The 19,683-nt window shown below is 46.4% G+C and overlaps 1 protein-coding gene across 1 annotated transcript in view; it reads right to left on the bottom strand.

The window, feature by feature from the left end:
- The window catches only part of CENPU (centromere protein U), a 66,554-nt gene extending 49,744 nt beyond the window's left edge, over nucleotides 1-16,810 (bottom strand). The window contains exons 1-4 of the mRNA XM_044290116.1: nucleotides 16,697-16,810; nucleotides 15,943-16,105; nucleotides 10,535-10,596; nucleotides 8,024-8,075 (exon numbers count right to left, since the gene is read on the bottom strand). Coding sequence (XP_044146051.1) covers nucleotides 8,024-8,075; nucleotides 10,535-10,575 — 93 coding nt within the window. The 5' untranslated portion in view covers nucleotides 10,576-10,596; nucleotides 15,943-16,105; nucleotides 16,697-16,810. The remainder of the gene's footprint in view (nucleotides 1-8,023; nucleotides 8,076-10,534; nucleotides 10,597-15,942; nucleotides 16,106-16,696) is intronic.
- Nucleotides 16,811-19,683: the final 2,873 nt, after the last annotated feature.

Raw genomic sequence — 19,683 nt, forward strand, 5'->3', positions numbered from 1 at the left:
GTTGCCCACTTTCCTCTCTATTATATGTACTCGTGATGGAGCACTTGGCCACGGCCCTTCATAAGAACCCATCCATCCATGGTCTTACAGTTGGGAGCAGGCAATATAAGACGGCATTATATGCTGACGATCTTTTATTATATATCACCCAGCCGCGTATTTCTATCCCTTCGATCCTAAAAGAATTCGAGCAGTTCGGCCACTTGAGTAACTTTAAGGTTAATTACACGAAATCTGAAATCCTCAACGTAACTGTTCCACATGGTGACTTTGCGAGTCTTCTGTCAGCCTTTAGATTCAAACATCAACCTTCTGCCATTAAATATTTAGGTGTTGTCAGAACTATTGAGTATGAATAAAGTCCATAATTATAAGGCCTATATAAGTGTATGGACATGAGCCTAAGGGACAACCATTTTGTCTTATTTTAAGGCAGAGTGAATTCAGGATTTTTTTTTTACTCTGAAATTGCTAACCTAAGGTTTACGATATATACCAAAGTGTTTACCTAGGTCTGTTTTGTGAGAAGAAGATGTCGCAAGGCCTAGATAAGACAATGTATTTGAGTTTTGATGATTTTAGTGAATAGAAAAGACTCTAATCTTTCTGTCACGGCTGGGTGTGGGGGAAACACCCAGCCGTGCGGTGCCAGGAAGATGTAAGGGTTACCCCTTGGCCGGGACCACAGAGTTAGGGAGCAGGTCACCTCCTATTGCGTCCCTAACGCTGACCCTGTCTCCTGTCAGTATGAGCCGACCTTGGTGGTAGGAGGGCTCATACGCCGGAACCTAAAAGTCCCTACGAGCCCTCAAGTCGGCCCTGTACTAGGGGACAGAGTGAGACGACCTGCTCCTCCTTGGCACGGGGGAGCAGGAGTCTCAACGGACAAGCAACACAGGGGAATACAATAACAGACTTATGGAAATGACAGGTAAGTGAGACTAGTCCTGCACTTACCTGCCACAGACACACAAACCTGGAACCCAAGAACAAGTGCTGATGTCCACAGCAACATAAAGGACACAGCACACACCAGACATACAAGGGAAACCAGGAAACCATAAGCTGCACTAACATAATAACCCCACACACACCTAGATAACACTGTGAAACATAGTTTTAACTGACAATGGTTTTATGACCAGAAGGATGGTCCTCACCAGGCAGATGGAGGAGACAGGAGGCTGCTCCAGCCAGCATGGCTGAGAGCAACCTACTGAAGCCTGCAAGAGACTCAGGCTATATAGGCCAAGTGGCCACACCCAAACGGCCAGACACACCCAGTGACTCACACACACTGGGAAGGGAGTTAACCCTTCCTACACCACAGAAGAGAAGGGAAAACACCAACTTAAAGGGAAATAGCACACACACTCACTCACCTGTTACCGCTGGCAACGGCATGCGTGGCAGCCGTGACCTGAAGAACAACCAGCAGGCCGAGACCCTGCCACTACATGCACACAACACCAGACGTTGCCGCGGACCACCGCAGGTGAAGGGAGGTGTCCAAGTGCATACAACCAACACAATCTCGTGCACAACAAACACACAAAGGGAGTGCACATAAACAGACGAAGGACGTGCACACCAAAACACGTTGCCAAGGGCAACCGCACGCATGCCTGTTATTCGCGGCAACCGCACCTGAGGCAAACCACTAAGTGCCCCCAGCTGCGGTTGCGACAACACCAGACCGCGGATAACTGCATGCGGCTCCCAAGGAGTCACGACCGTGACCAGGGGTCGTGACACTCCCTCCCCTCAAAGCCCCCCCCAACCGAAAAGGGAAGCTGGTGGGACCAAACAACAGGGAGGGGGGGAGGGGCAATGCCTGATAACCACCAGTGTCTCCCTCCAGAGCTGCCGCCAACGGACCTGGACCGTACAACAGTCCCAGGTCGCCAGCCAACAGAGCAGACTGGAAGAGAGAACACTGGAGGCACTGCCAGATAGATGCCCGTATCTCCCCCGGAACTGCCGCCAACAGACCTGGACCGTACACAACAGTCCCCAGGTCGCCAGCCAACAAAGCAGTCCGGAGGAGGAAAACAGGACACCAGACCGATGCCCGTATCTCCCCCCAGAACTGCCGCCAACAGACCAGACCGTACACAACAGTCCCCAGGTCGCCAGCCAACAAAGCAGTCTGGAGGAGGAAAACAGGACACCGCGTCCAACTCAGGAGGACGTTCCTACTCCAGGTCGCTGCCAGCAGACACTCCCCAACCAGCACACCTGCCGGAACACCGAAGGAATGCTGCCAGCAGACGACCAGAGATAAGAACCCTGAGAGGGACGAGGGGTCACCAACACGGACACGGTTAGCAAGGTGGCGGGGAAAAGCCACCAACCGCGCCGTTAACGGTGAACCCCGTAACGCTCTCCCTCCGGAGAACGCGCATGCACCCCAACGGTCAATGGATGCATGCTTCACCCTCTTACGAAGGAAACCAGGTGAGGTGCCAGTTCTGGTCATACTGTCACGGCTGGGTGTGGGGGAAACACCCAGCCGTGCGGTGCCAGGAAGATGTAAGGGTTACCCCTTGGCCGGGACCACAGAGTTAGGGAGCAGGTCACCTCCTATTGCGTCCCTAACGCTGACCCTGTCTCCTGTCAGTATGAGCCGACCTTGGTGGTAGGAGGGCTCATACGCCGGAACCTAAAAGTCCCTACGAGCCCTCAAGTCGGCCCTGTACTAGGGGACAGAGTGAGACGACCTGCTCCTCCTTGGCACGGGGGAGCAGGAGTCTCAACGGCCAAGCAACACAGGGGAATACAATAACAGACTTATGGAAATGACAGGTAAGTGAGACTAGTCCTGCACTTACCTGCCACAGACACACAAACCTGGAACCCAAGAACAAGTGCTGATGTCCACAGCAACATAAAGGACACAGCACACACCAGACATACAAGGGAAACCAGGAAACCATAAGCTGCACTAACATAATAACCCCACACACACCTAGATAACACTGTGAAACATAGTTTTAACTGACAATGGTTTTATGACCAGAAGGATGGTCCTCACCAGGCAGATGGAGGAGACAGGAGGCTGCTCCAGCCAGCATGGCTGAGAGCAACCTACTGAAGCCTGCAAGAGACTCAGGCTATATAGGCCAAGTGGCCACACCCAAACGGCCAGACACACCCAGTGACACACACACTGGGAAGGGAGTTAACCCTTCCTACACCACAGAAGAGAAGGGAAAACACCAACTTAAAGGGAAATAGCACACACACTCACTCACCTGTTACCGCTGGCAACGGCATGCGTGGCAGCCGTGACCTGAAGAACAACCAGCAGGCCGAGACCCTGCCACTACATGCACACAACACCAGACGTTGCCGCGGACCACCGCAGGTGAAGGGAGGTGTCCAAGTGCATACAACCAACACAATCTCGTGCACAACAAACACACAAAGGGAGTGCACATAAACAGACGAAGGACGTGCACACCAAAACACGTTGCCAAGGGCAACCGCACGCATGCCTGTTATTCGCGGCAACCGCACCTGAGGCAAACCACTAAGTGCCCCCAGCTGCGGTTGCGACAACACCAGACCGCGGATAACTGCATGCGGCTCCCAAGGAGTCACGACCGTGACCAGGGGTCGTGACACTTTCTTTGTGGTTTTTATATTAATCAATATAGGAGTAGATTGATTTTATATTATCAATTTTAATAGGTGTGCTGAATATATAGTATATATATATATATATATATATATATATATATATATATATATATATATATATAAATAAGAGTATAGTCCTCATAGATATATTCAGTTTTAAGATTAGAAACGAGGTATAAACTCCTCTGTCATGTTTAGAATCTGTCTCAGTGGAACACACAAATTAATTATTTCTTTCCTGGAATGGAAAAATGTGGACACAGGTGATCATGAACAAACCCTGTCTCCTCCACGAACAATGAATTGAGATAGCCCTATTTATCTTGATTTAATCAAGTTTGGTCAAAAGACTTAAGGATACACAAGTTAGTTGACCAAGTATAAAACTCATTGTCTCTTCAAGATCTTCTCAAGGTTTTGTCTGAAACCTTAGATTACATTTTATTGCTATTATATGAATAAGAGAAATAAATGAATGCTTCGATTTTTGTATGGAATACTAGTGCCATCTAGTGTTAGGGTAACAAAGATCTAGGGTATATTTTTCCCTAGAGGAAGGTTCTATTAATTATAAAGTGAGGTCACTAGTTAATGATAAAACTTGGCCAAGCCCTTTCTAAGATAGGATAAAAAGATGGTATGGGCTGACAGAAGGGATCGATCTCGCTCTCTCTCTGAACATCATCTTGACCATCTTGCCAGTCATTGGAGGCAGCCATCTTAGAACCATTGAAACTGATTTCTGCTAGCTGACATTTTGGTATAGTATAACCTTACCTATATTTTATAGGATAATTAATTAATATAATACATATCTATAGATATATTCAATTAACCATACTTTGTGTATAGTATCTGTTTTGGAATAAGATTGGGGTGTACCTGCAGCATCATCCTGAAAATTAATCCAATACAGGGAGATTAAAAATATACTAGTGAAAACACGGTATTATCTCCAAGGAACTGAATTCAGTTCTAGACCAGTATGGTTGATAATATATATATATTTATATAGATAAAAGATAAACCAGATTTGGGTTTAATCGGACATTTGTCGGCTGAGAGAAATCAAGTATTAAATTGACTTTTAAAATAAGTGAGGGGTATTATTATAAGAAGACATAATTGTGTATATATATATATATATATATATATATATATATATATATATATATATATATATATATGTTCTCAATTATTTTTGTCTTTACCACTATTTTGCATATCATTGATTGAATTTTATTACCGCCAATTTTGTTATATATATTATTTTGCACTATAAATTGTATTAATAAATTACATATATATTTTGTCTGTAACTGGGTTTTGTCTTCAATTCAACGCAGATCACGAGCTTGTTTTAGCTTGATATTTATGATAATAAGTTAGAATCGCCTTTATTACCGATTTTAATTTATTCACATAAATCATATAGACTGTCAATCGGAGACAGCATAAATATTCCGACAGTGTATACATACCAGCTGATAGCAAGCACCTATTAAAATTGAACTACTTCCCTCATATGGGGACAGGGCAGTCCGCGGATAGATCATTCCACCTTGGTCAGATCTAAACCCCAAGGGGGCGTAGGTCTACCGGACCTTAAGTTATACCATTCAGCTGCAGTACTCATTAGAGTGTTAGACTGGCAGCACAACGCAGGCACGAAACAATGGGTTGGTTTAGAACAAACCTTATGCTTCCTCCCTCTCAAACACATTGTTTGGCTGTCACCTGTGGACCGCCCACGATCTTCTAACCAGGGCTGTGGAGTCGGTAGATAAATGCTCCGACTCCGACTCCTCAGTTTTTTGTACTTCCGACTCCTCTGTATTTAATATGCAAATGTATTTTATACATTCCTTGAAGGAAAGAAAGAAGTTCTTCTAAGCTCTTCTAGCACAGAGAGGTAGTTGGGCAGAAGCTGCTGCCTTCTCCTTTGTGTGCTGATCTTCTGCTGAAGACAGGGCAGTGGGAGGATCCAAGAAGGGACATTTATTTTAAAACATGATTTCCCTAGAAGAATCCCATAGTCATGTTTAAAGTTTAAGATAACATTCTGAGTTTACACGTTTTATAGCCTTAGCTGAATGACAGCAGTTTTTCCAATGGTTTACAGCAGGGATGTCAAACTCGTGGCCCTCCAGCTGTTGCAAAACTACAACTCCCATCATGCCTGGGCATACTACAGCTATCAGGGAATGATAGGAGTTGTAGTTTTGCAACATCTGGAGGGCCATGAGTTTGACATCCATGGTTTTCAGCTTCAGTCTTGAACTATTGACCCTCCATTCCCTTCACTTATACAAGTGTCTCTAGTCCTGCAAAACACATATTTACTTAATCCCTTATCAGTGAGAGGCTAGGTAAACCATGGGCATTGTGTTCCCTGTAACATCAGAACACAACACAATGCAAAGTATATGTATTGCCACTCCTAATTGTGCATTGCGTACCATATAGTGAAGCATATGAAAAGCATGCTTCTTCACATCACTGAACGCGTTTGTTTTGCGGTTACGTGAGGCACTGCATGCATGGACCTTTATTCTTACAGTAGAGAAGTCATTAATTATAACTGTTTATGAATTTGGACATTTAAACTTGCTTTTTTATTTTTTTATTCCAATTTAAATTTAGTAGGAGTCGGAGTCGGTTCATTTTTTGCCGACTCCGACTCCAGGTACCCAAAATTGACTCCGACTCCTCGACTCCGACTCCGACTCCACAGCCCTGCTTCTAACCACTCCTCCTTATTACAACATACTATCAAACTTTGGGACTCATTAACCCACAAGGGGATGGGTATCAGAGGACTTAGCCAGCTCACTCCTATTTTTCATAGCCCAGCATTCCCTGCTGGAATGGGTAGGGATTTATTTTTGGGCTTTAGGATCTCAGACGACCCTCGCTTTCATCACTTGATGCAAGGAAGTACATTCCCGTCTCTATCAGTTATGTCCACTAAATTTCCGGACAAGAGGATACCTTGTCTGGAATATGAGCAAATTAAATCTTTCGTCTTGTCCAGGGGAGCACAGTGTTCGTTCGGGGCCTCACTCAGAGTTTGAAAAATTGTTTACATTGTCTTCTCCGCTGACTCAGCTTGTTTCCTACCTGTATCAGATTCTTCTAACGGACTCACATAAAGGCAGCCCGAATTTCATAAAGGGCTGGGAGTCAGGTACTATCATAGCAGAAGCGGATTGTCAAAAAGCTTTTCTATATTCTCATAAGCTTTCTATGGCGGGTGCCGCTCAAGAGAAGAACTACAAATTATTATCCCATTGGTATAGATACCCGGTCAGACTCCATAGAATTTTCCCTTCAGTTTCAGAGTTATGCTGGAGATGCTGCAAAGAAAGAGGTACGATGCTTCAAGTGTTGTGGGGTTGTGACTTGATTTTGGGACTCAGTATTCCAAGCATTTAATAAAATTTCTCCAAAAAAGCTAATAATTCTCCTCAGGTGGCGCTCCTCTCCATCCTTCCGGGATCTATGTCGTCTCAAAAGGGGTCCTTACTAAGATTTTTTTATTACAGCAGCCAGAACAGTGATCCCTAGATACTGGCGCTCAACACAGGTTCCCACAATGAGGGACTGGTTTCAAGAAATGCAACAAATAGCTAGAATGGAGGAGATTTCGGCTGAGGCGTCTGATTTGTCGGCTAAATATAGCAAGACATGGGCTGGATGGGCTACTGCAATAGAATCCCCAAATTTTCAGTCTTTTCTGGCTTTATGAGGTAGGATGACCTTGGTTTATGGTGGTGATGTAAGCCTCATACTATATATCTCCCCTAGTGACAGGGATATGGTTCCTTCCCCTTCCTTACCACCCCATGCCCTTCCCCTCCTCTTTCCTTTTCTTTCTTTTTCTTTCCTATTCGACATTCTTTCCGTTTCTATCTTTTTTCAGTTAGGTTTGTGTGCTCTGTTGACAAACTGAGCAGCAGATTATGACAGGATGGAATAGCATCGACAATGTTGTGCACTTTATGTATGTACTTGATGTCATATCTTATATCAGTACTGTCATAAGTTGATATGGAGCTCCTACAAAGGAGTATGTTATTTTGTAAAGTTTAATATGATGAAAACTTTAATAAAATCTGATTAATCTAAAGGAGGGGGATTATAAAATTTTTGCCACGAGCAGAAAACGTGATGAACAAAAACAAAGCATCTATACTCAACTTTTCAACCCCTGGCGTTCCAATGATCTCCACCGGTCTCTACTTACTTCCTGCCGCTATCATTTATGTGACTGCTGCCGCCAGTTACTGGCATCAGCTGTCATGCTGCCATGTAAGGCACATGAACTGCTTCTATCCATCCTCTACTTTTAAGATAAGCGAGAACAGGAAGGGAAACTTACTTTGCTTGTAGGTCTTTGGTTTCTGACATTTTGCTTTTGAGGGGTTTTTATCCTACAAAATAAAAACCATAATCAGATTCAAAAGGTTCATTATACATATAAGGTCTCATGCCCACGACCTCATATTAGTCATTTCTGTGGATTCACAGAAGAAAAAAAAAAAAAAAAAAAAAAAAAAGGACAGTATATGTGCATTCTGCAAATTATAGAGCAGGTCCTGTAATAGGCATGTCTATTGATGCAAGTGAGAAAAACTAGTAATGCACATGGAAGGTTTGTGGACTGAAATACGGATGTGTGCGCATGAGGCCTAAAACTAACATGGGCTCTAGTAACATGATAAGAATGGGAAGCAGGACCGGGGTTCTATAGGTCCAAGGAGGGCCTATTCTGATTACAGTGAGGGAGGGGGAATATGTCACCCTATTGATTTGTCTTTTAGCACTGACATCTGCATTTCACACAGAAGATTTTATCGATTGGAGAAAATGCCAATCTCCACCACTAGACTGGATATGAAGACGTCACTGGCTGTGGGGGGCACAAACCCCATGCCCGTCAGCCTACCGTACAACACATGTGTTTATAGTGGGATGATCCCCGATATAGGGGTTTCCAAGGTCAATCCTTCAATGCCCGTAGACACTCATTCTTGGTTTAGACTTAAAGAGGACCTTTCACCACTCCTGACATGCCCGTTTTAACAGCTTCTTGCATTCCCCAAGTAATAACAATTCTGGAGCATCTATTCTTATGGCTGAGCCATTCCTTTATTGTTTCTACTAGAAGTTTCTAAATGAATTGCTAGCAGTCTGCAGTAAGGGTAGAGAGGAAAGGTAACAAATTAGGTGTGTGCACCTATAGTTTTGCCATTGTTTTTATATCTGTATTGACTCTACACCTGAATAGGTTTTTCGGTCAGCATCTGTGATTTTACTTTTTATATATTCAAGTTGATTAGACATATGAGATTGCACCATCTGTGTTGCTCCTCACGATCATGTGATCGATTGATTGCATGGCCGGCTGTGTGAGCGGCTCATAAGATGCAGTCTCATTAGAAGTTTGAAATGTCATGAGGAAGGACCGCTATTTGTTTATGGTCTGAAACGCGTAAGCGAACTGTTCCTGTTTGTCGAAGATTTTGTGTCGCAATAAAGCTACCATTTTTTCCACCACCTTTGAGCTGGATTTCCCTACTTTTCTTGTGTCCCTGCACAGTCTGAAAATGGCAGCACCGATTGGATAAAGTGAGTCTGTGCAGGTACACCCCCCCAACTGGTTACCACCCCTGTGTACCCTTACTGCAGACTGCTAGAAATTCATTCATAACTTCTAGAATAAATTAAGGAATGGCACAACAGACATAAGACTAGATGTTCCAGAATTGTTATTACATGCAAAATGCATGAAGCTATTAAAAACAGGCATGTCAGGAGCAGTGAAAGGTCCTCTTTAAAGGGGTTTTCTGGAATTTTAATATTGATGACCTATCTTTAGGATAGGTTAATATCAGACCAGCTGGGGTCCGACACGCGGCTCTGTAGTATACACTTTAATAGGAACGAGCCGTCCCATAGAAGTGAATGTGATGACTTGTAATTACATTTGTTCACTGCTGAGATGTCAATGGCGAGCAGCTAAACAACGAAAGGAAAGGCTGGGTGCGCACAGAGCACACCTTCTCTTCAACCAGCTGATTGGTGGGGGTGCCGGACCTCTGTCAATCTGATATTGATGACCCATCCTGAGGATAAGTCATCAATATAAAAACCCTGGAAAAACCCTTTAACAAGGATCACTACTCCTGACGGGTCTTAATAAGTGCTTGCATCTCCCATATAGTTACAACTTTTCTCAGAACTCTACATTGCAAATTCCTAGAGTTAAAGGGGTTTTCTGGGAGTAAAATCCTGAAGACCTGTCCTCATAGGTCATCAATGTATGATTGTGGGGGGTCTGACAACCACGGCATCCTCACAGCATACAAAGCATATCATCGTTCATTGTACACCGGCTGTGCTTTGTACTGCCCCCCCAGGCCCAATCACTTGAAAGGAAGTGAGCTGCAAATAGGTCATGTGACCAATGAACGTGATGTCACTGGCTAGGTATAGGACGCGGCACTAACCAGAGTACTCAGGCCTCCTCAAACTGCTGACTGCCGGGGTGCTGGACCATCACTGATCGGATGTTGAAGACCGATCCTGAGGATAGGTGAGCAGTATTTTACTCTTGGAAAACCTCTTTAAAGAGGACCTTTCACTAGTATACAAACTAAAAACTAACTATATCTGTGGGCAGAGCGGCGCCCAGGGGTCCCCCTGCACTTACTAGTATGCCTGGGCGCCGCTCCGTTCGCCCGGTATAGGCTCCGGTGTCTCAGCTCCGTCTGTTGTACTGGACTGATTTTTTGTAGGAGGCGTGTCCCTTGCTGCAGTGCTGGCCAATCGCATAGTTAATAATTACTATAGCAATGATGGGTTCACTCACCACTTTCAGTGAACTTACATTTGGTTTATAAGTTTTGATTTGTTCTTCTTGGTGGACATTTCCTGTTTTAGTCCTCACGTCTGGGAGGGAGAGATACAAAGAAGTATGTAAATACTTAGTCATGCTTAAAGGGGTTGTCTCACTTCACCAAGTTGCATTTGTCATGTACAGAAAGGTAATACCAGACACTCACTAATGTATTGTTATTACCCATATTGCCTCCTTTGCTGGCTTCAATACATTTTTCCATCAAATTATACACTGCTCATATCCATGATTACGACCACCCTGCAATCAGTGGGGGCCGTGTTTGCACACTAGAGGAAAAAGTGCTGGCCATCCTGGTGAGCAGGACCATGGCAGCTTAGATAGGCTGGTGCTTTTTCCTATAGTGTGCAAGCACAGCTCTCACTGATGGATTGCAGGGTGGTCATAACCATGGATACGAGCAGTGTATAATGTGATGGCTTGATCCCAGACATTAAGGAGGGATCCACATGGCCATTATCAGCATTGCCCCATGTAGAGGTTTATCTTCTTCACTGGGCAGAGGCCGATTTCTGCCCAGTGATTAAGATACTATTTTTAGATTGGGTTTTGGAGGGAAAATTTCCCGCAGCTTTTGCTGTGGTCACTCGGCAGAGTGGTTATTCTGCCCAGTGATGGCCGGAATTTGCTGAAGTTAAGGGCCTGTCTTTTTCCAGGGTTTCAGGTAGAGATATCTGGACCCTGCTAACAGGTGCCTGATTGGTGGGGGGGTTTAGGAGTGGGGCTATAATTGTCCTGGCTCCGCGGGCTTGCCTTTTCTCCACACCAGCCAGTGGAGCCTGGTTACGTGTGCCACTTCTGAAAAAGGACATCCTTCTGGGAGAACTGCTACGGAGGATGGTGCGCCGTCCTGGATCCGGGATCGCCTTCTGCGGGTCAAGTCCTCTTCCATTTGTTCTGCCCTAGAGCCTTCCTTGAGTTCAGCGGTCCCCCCCGCTCCAGTAGTTCCTGGTGACTGCGGCATCCCTGGTGTAGGGGGTTCTGGTGATGATCATTCTTCAGGATCTCGCGAGGTGAGCCGAAGGCAGAGGACGTAGAAGAGAAGATCCTCTCAGTCAACTCCTGGGCATGCGCGGCCGTGCGGTGATGGCATCAGACACTCCAGCGCTACGTGTCAACGGGCCGGATGCCTAGAGGGAACGTAGTTTCCTGCGCACCGTGGATCTTCGGGACCTGGGCAGCAGTACACCGGTTTGGCACAGGTGCCTTCCTCCTCCCTGCAGAGTCTGTCAGGCCGGCTGGACCCCCCCCCCCTCCTGCATCGCCTAGGACTGTCGCAGCTGCAGCACCTCAGCCTGGACCAGGTATATAGCTGGCCCCAGTTATGTCCTCTTTGTCCACTGTCCTGTCCTCTCTTCAAGCTTTATTCCCTTAGTCTTCTCCTTAACACCCCCTTCCTCCTCAGTCTGCATTATGTGATCCTGTCATCAGTGATGTGTCTTCTGCGTGGCTTGCGGCAGAATGGGACCTGCTGAAAGATGATGTCACTGCGCGCTCCCGCGTGGTTACGTCACCACGCAGATCGCAGGTCCTGCTCAATGAAGAGAGAAGAGACTGCAGCACTGCGAGCAAGTGGATGAGGTGAGTTTATTTATTTTTAACCCCTAAATGGCCTGTGTACCCGCTTTTAACAGCTGTTAGACGGGTGCACTCCTGTCAATCAGCCGTTAAAAATGGTCCCATTGATTTCAATAGGGTCCATCCAGCCGTGAAAACAGGCAAAAATAGGACATGTCCTATTTTTGGATGGACGCTATTCACTGGCCGTTAAAAGAACGGCAATGTTAATAGCCCCATAGACTTTTACTGGTGCTAAATATGGCCGTGTGACGGCCGTTACTTAGGGTACGTTCACACTTGCGGCAGGACAGATCCGACAGGCTGTTCACCCTGTCGGATCCGTCCTTCCTCTATTTCGCCGTGCCGCCGCTCCGTCCCCATTGACTATAATGGGGACGGGGCGGAGCTCCAGCGCAGCATGGCAGTTCGCGGCGAGAGGCCGCCGGACTAAAAAGTCAGACATGCAGGACTTTTAGTCCGGCAGCCTTTCGCCGTGCCAGAGCTCCGCCCCCATCCCCATTATAGTTAATGGGGACGGAGCAGGCGGTCCGGCAGGCACGGCGAAATAGCAGAAGGATGGATCCGACAGGGTGAACAGCCTGTCGGATCCGTCCTGCCGCATGTGTGAAAGTAGCCTTAGACGGCCGTCACACGGCCATTTTTCACTGTCGTGTGCATGTAGCCTTATTCTTATCCATTTTTTTTTTTTTTTTTTTACAGTAGGACCTGTTAAATTGAGGGATGCACACGGACCTTAACCGTATTTGGCAGACTGCAAAACAGATCGCTGTATATTGAACCCTTTCAGGACCCTGCCATTTTTCACCTTTCTGCCCAGGCCATTTTTCGCAAATCTGACATGTGTCACTTTACATTCCCCATATGTCTACTTCATGTTTGGATCATTTTGGGCATGCTATTTTATTTTATGGGGACATTAGAAGACTAGAAGTTTAGAATTTCCAAAACCCACTATTTAAGGACCAGTTCAGGTCTGAAGTCACTTTGAGGCTTACATAACAGAAAGCACCCCAAAACTACCCCATTTTAGAAACTACACTCCTCAAGGTATGCAAAAATGATTTTACTAACTTTGTTAACCGTTTAGGTGTTAAAAAAATAATAATCATATTTTGTATATTTTCTGGTACAGGAAATACGCTTTTTCGTCTACCCTCACCCCAAAAAATGTCTTCCTTTACAGAACATGTTTTTGTAGCGCTAATTTGTCAATATCCTCTGGGTTAAATAGGAATCTTTTATATTCATCGACCTCATCTGGAGACATAAGCTCTATCACCTCGTTATCAGAGGGGACAATATCATCTGAATCAGAGTTACTATCCAGGACCTGAGGAACTTTTGTAGGAACAGGTGGAGGCTTAGAGTAGACAGCAAATCACAGGTGGAGAGAGAAGATTTTACTTCCTCTCTTAAGCCTCGTGTAGACGTCCTTGGAACACGGTCCATGAGATACCAGACTGGCATTGCAGGAGCACACGGCCTTATAGCAACCAATGACGCCGTGCGCTCCTGCAATGCCAGTCTGGTATCTCACGGACCGTGTTCCATGGACGTCTACATGAGGCTTAACCACGATTCTGATATCTTTTAAAAAAGGTAGATGATTCCCCTTTAACATTTGCTGTACACTTCACGCAAAGTGGTTTAGAGCCACAAGTAGAAGGTCATTTAGAGCATATGCCACGTTTTCTGGTTTTAGGCCTTACTGAGGCAGTTGGATCCTTGTCTCCCTCAAAGTGAAAGGCCTCATGCACACAACCGTTGTGTGCATCCGTGGCTGTTGTGCCGCTTTCCGTTTTTTTTCGCGGACCCATTGACTTTCAATGGGTCCGTGGAAAAATCGGAAAATGCACCATTTTGCAGCCGAGACAGTGATCCGTGTATCCTGTCCGTCAAAAAAATATGACCTGTCCTATTTTTTTGACGGACAACGGTTCACGGACCCATTCAAGTCAATGGATCCGTGAAAGAACACGGATGCACACAAGATTGGCATCCGTGTCCGTGATCCGTGGCCGTAGGTTACTTTCATACAGGCGGATCCGAAGATCCGTCTGCATAAAGCTTTTTCAGAGGTGAGTTTTCATTTCGTGAAAACTCAGATCCGACAGTATATTCTAACACAGAGGCGTTCCCATGGTGATGGGGACGCTTCAGGTTAGAATATACTGAAAAACTGTGTACATGACTGCCCCCCCCCCTGTAGTTAACTCATTGGTGTCCAGTGGGCCCCCCCTCCCTCCCCTGTAGTTAACTCATTGGTGTCCAGTGGGCCCCCCCTCCCTCCCCTGTAGTTAACTCATTGGTGTCCAGTGGGCCCCCCCTCCCTCCCCTGTAGTTAACTCATTGGTGTCCAGTGGGCCCCCCCTCCCTCCCCTGTAGTTAACTCATTGGTGTCCAGTGGGCCCCCCCTCCCTCCCCTGTAGTTAACTCATTGGTGTCCAGTGGGCCCCCCCTCTCTCCCCTGTAGTTAACTCATTGGTGTCCAGTGGGCCCCCCCTCTCTCCCCTGTAGTTAACTCATTGGTGTCCAGTGGGCCCCCCCTCTCTCCCCTGTAGTTAACTCATTGGTGTCCAGTGGGCCCCCCCTCTCTCCCCTGTAATTAACTCATTGGTGTCCAGTGGGCCCCCCTCCCTCCCCTGTAATTAACTCGTTGGTGGCCAGTGGGCCCTCTCCCCTCCCTTCCCCTCCTAATTAAAATCGCCCCCCCTATCATTGGTGGCAGTGGAGACTGGGACTCCGATCGGTAGTCTCCACTGCCACCAATGATAGGGGGGGCGATTTTAATTAGGAGAGGGAGGGAGGGGAGAGGGCCCACTGGCCACCAACGAGTTATCTACAGCGGAGGGAGGGGGGGGCCACTGGACACCAATGAGTTAACTACAGGGGAGGGAGGGGGGGGGCCACTGGACACCAATGAGTTAACTACAGGGGAGGGAGGGGGGCACTGGACACCAATGAGTTAACTACAGGGGGGGGTCTGCCCCCTGCTGCCTGGCAGCACCTGCCAGGCAGCAGGGGGCAGTCATGTACACAGTTTTTCAGTATATTCTAACCTGAAGCATCCCCATCACCATGGGAACGCCTCTGTTAGAATATACTGTCGGATCTGAGTTTCACGATGTAGCTCATATCCGACAGTATATTCTAACATAGAGGTGTTCCCATGGTGATGGGGATGCTTCAAGTTATGTTCGGGTGTCCACCTGGCCATGCGGAGGCAAGCGGATCCGTCCAGACTTACAATGTAAGTCATTGGGGACGGATCCGTTTGAAGATGACACACTGTGGCTCAATTTTCAAACGGATCAGTCCCCCATTGACTTTCAATGTAAAGTCTGGACGGATCCGTCTGAGGCTATTTTCACACTTAGAAATGTTTTAACAATATAATGCAGACTGATCCGTTCTGAACGGAGCCACCGTCTGCATTATATGAACGCAAGTGTGAAAGTAAAGGGACTCCTGACTTTACATTGAAAGTCAATGGGGACGGATCCGTTTGCAATTGCACCATATTGTGTCAACGTCAAACGGATCCGTCCCCATTGACTTGCATTGTAATTCAGGACGGATCCGTTTGGCTCCGCTCGGCCAGGCGGACACCAAAACGACTTTTTTTTCATGTCCGTGGATCCTCCAAAAATCAAGGAAGACCCACGGACGAAAAACGGTCACGGATCACGGACCTAGTTTTTGCGGAACGTGAAAAAAAACTGTCGTGTGCATGAGGCCTAAGGGAGAGAAGGATGAGCAGAAGAATACTCATAATGGTCATAAGTCAGGCTACTCACTGGGCCCTGTGTACCAGCCGGCTCTGCAGCAGACCTTGGGGTGGCAGGGGCACTAATTTCCTCTGTTGGCCCGTCCACAATCTGATGTTTGCTTCCAAGTTGCCTATTTTGTGACTCTGAATCTTGACGTTTCGGTTACTTCAGACCTTGGTCACATAAGTCACTAATGAAAAAAGGAACATGAATTCATTAGTCAGAGGTAAAGGTTATGTGTAGGGATGAGCGAATCGACTTCAGATGAAACATCCCAAGTCTATTCTCACGAGACTTCGCGAAGCAATAACTTCGGCTCATAGGAGCCAATACATTCTAATACTGTACGAAGCAGGAGCTATTAGAACTAGGTTTTATGCGAATCGACTCCGGATGTTTCAACTGAAGCCGATTTGCTCATCCCTAGTTATGTTATATAATAAGGTAGTCATATGGCTAATTATAGCTGAGACCGACGCGTAAAAGAGAGATTGGAAGATATAGGTCAGTCTATATGGACGTGTGGGTGACTGGCTGCTGGAGTCGGGGCTCTAACCTGTAACCAAAGCTGGAGAAGCAGCCGAGGTGTATAATGTGCTAACGATGTAAAGCTATATCAAGTAGATGTCCCAGGAGGTGTATATGAGGTGTACATGTCCCCAAAAAGTATGGGACAAAGCAATGAACACTGGGGGGACACAAAGTGCTAAACAATAGTATGCTGTCATGTGGAGTATATCACTGGGTTGAGGGCAACCCCAGAGCCGGCAGAGAAGCTTACCAAGAGTAGGGTAACGGGGTTTCAGGAGGACCCCAGTTATACAGCAAGGACGCGCTGCCTGTGTGGAAGAAAGCGCCAGAGTGACAGCGTCTCAGCAGGAGCAGTGCGCATGCGTAACGCGCGAGATCTCGCGGGACTTCGGGAGTGTTGTGGAATAAACTGGGCGTGAGGCTAGACGGAGACTCACTGAAACTGGCGCGGCCATGTTGGGTGTGGGAAAGGATAAGGGAAAGAAAAGTTGGAGATTGCTGTAGTGAGTGTGGTTATAGTGTGAACTGATAGGCGGTGTGTGAGTGTGAGAAAGAGGGGAAAGAAAAGGGGAATAAAGAAGAGCACATGGTGGCAAATGTGTGTTATGGTGTAGGAGGCAGGGAAGGGAGAAGAAAAGGAGAAAAAAGGGGAGAAAGGGGAAAAAAGGGGGAAAGTGTGTTAGAGGAGGGTGTGTGTGTGAAAAAATTTGAGTGAAGGACTAAATGAGAAAAAGGAGTGAAAAGTGAAGATAAAAGTAAAAATAGAAAAATAAAAAATAAATTTAAAATATTAACAAAAAAGGAAAAGAAAGGGAAAAATGAAAAAAATTATAGAGGAAATAAAAAATTAATAATAACAAAAAATAATGACTGGAAATAAACAATGAAATCAAAAGGAAAAGGAAGAAAGACAAGAAAGGAGAGTGTGTCATGTGGAGTGTGTGGGGACCAGGGAAAAGACAAGAGAAGAAAGGCCGGTCTGGGGTCCCTACTACCTCTGGGGTCCAACGGAGGATCAATGGGTCTGGAGAGTAAAACGTAGAACGTTAGTTACATAGTGACAGTTTAAAAGAGGAAGGCAAAAAAAAAAAAGAAAAAAAAACACTGTGAAATAGAAGCCAATTTTCCCCACTTTAGGCCATAACACGAGCGTGACGATTAGGTCTGGATGCGTTCAGGGTGCGTTCAGTGAAACTCGCACATTTTGCAAGCAAGTTCAGTCAGTTTTGTCTGCGATTTGCGTTCAGTTTTTCCCGCGCGGGTGCAATCCGTTTTGATGCGTTTTTCCTGCGCGGGATAAAAAACTGAAGGTTTACAAACAACATCTCTTAGCAACCATCAGTGAAAAACGCATTGCTTCCGCAAGTGAAAAACGCAGAATATAGAACATGCTGTGATTTTCACGCAACGCAGAAGTGATGCGTGAAAAATAACTCTCATGTACACAGACCCATTGAAATGAATAGGTCAAGATTCAGTGCGGGTTCACGTCACGCATTGCACCCGCGCGGAAAACTCATTCGTGTAAGGCTAGGTCTACACAACGACATTTGTCACGCGACAATTTTTATATTGATAGTCTATGGCAGGGCTGGCCAACCTGCGGCTCTCCAGCTGTTATAAAACTACAACTCCCACCATTCCATGCTGTAGGCTAATAGCTGTAGGCAGACTAAGCATGCTGGGGGTTGTAGTTCTGCAACAGCTGGAGAGCCGCAGGTTGGCCAGCCCTGGTCTATGGTGTCATACTGCGACATGCAACGCGACAATCGCAAAAAATCCATTCAAAATGGATTTTTATGCGACTGTCGCGTCGCAGTCGCAGCATGTCACATGCTACAGTGTGACACCATAGTCTATCATAAAAATTGTCGCTCGACATTGGAGCGACAAATGTTGCAGTGTAGTTTTGCCCTATGTGTCCCGCAACTTATGTCGTCATGTAGACCCAGCCTAAAAGGGGCCTTAAGGGGAAAACAATTCCTTCCTGACTCCAATCAGGCAATCAGATGACTCTCTGGATCAGCGACCCCTCTCTAGTAGCTATAGCCTGCAATATTATTAAGCTCTAGAAATACGTCCAGGCCCCTCTTGAATTCCCTTATTGTACTCACCATCACCACCTCCTCAGGCAGAGAGTTCCATAGTCTCACTGCTCTTACCGTAAAGAATCCTCTTCTATGTTTGTGTACAAACCTTCTTTCCTCCAGACGCAGAGGATGTCCCCCCGTCACAGTCCTGGGAATGAATAGATAATGGGATAGATCTCTGTACTGACCCCTGATATATTTATACATAGTAATTAGATCTCCCCTCAGTCGTCTTTTTTCTAAAGTGAATAACCCTAATCTTTCAGGGTACTGTAGTTGCCCCATTCCAGTTATTACTTTAGTTGCCCTCCTCTGGACCCTCTCCAGCTCTGCTATGTCTGCCTTGTTCACAGGAGCCCAGAACTGTACACAGTTCTCCATGTGTAGTGATTTGTTCAGTGACAAGACTATGTTCTCATCACGGGTATCTATGCCCCTTTTGATGCAACTCATTATCATATTGGCCTTGGCAGCAGCTGCCTTGCTGTTCACTAAAATTCCTAGGTCCTTTTCCATGTCAGTGTTACCCAGTGTTTTACCATTTAGTATGTACGGGTGACTTGCATTATTCCTTCCCATCAGTGGCGCACCTACAGGAGGGAATCCAGCGGGTCTGGACCCCTCCCCCCCCAGAACAACCAGTGAATTTATCATTTTTTTTAAAATCCCTCAGGGGAGCACCGCCGATCACCATAGGCCCTGGTTCTAGTTGCCAGCAGCGGTAGGGAGGGGGGGCAGTAGGAGTTCCACAATGGAAGCGCTCATCTCCATATTCATTTGTATCGCCGTCCTCAGGACAGCGATACAGATGACTGCGCTGCTGTGGCCTGGCAGGGTAGGGGAGGGAGAGGCGTCTCCCTTCTCTGTTCTTCTGGTAGGCCACAGGCACTAATGCCTGCGGCCTATCAGAGGCCGGCTCGGGCGGCACGATGACGTCATTATCATTGCGCCGCCTGAGCCGGGCAGCACACAGCAGGGACACAGGCCGGAAGAGGCCTGCATCGCATCACTGCTGATGAAGGTAAGTATTGGTGTTTTGTTTGTTTTTAAGGGGGGGGGGGGCTGGCATTTCTTACAGCCCCTTTTTATGGGGGGTGGCACTCTGGGGGCATTTATTTCTTGCCCATTTTGGGGGGGGCACTATGGG

Source organism: Bufo gargarizans, chromosome 1, assembly GCF_014858855.1.
Source record: "Bufo gargarizans isolate SCDJY-AF-19 chromosome 1, ASM1485885v1, whole genome shotgun sequence".
NCBI lineage: Eukaryota > Metazoa > Chordata > Amphibia > Anura > Bufonidae > Bufo > Bufo gargarizans.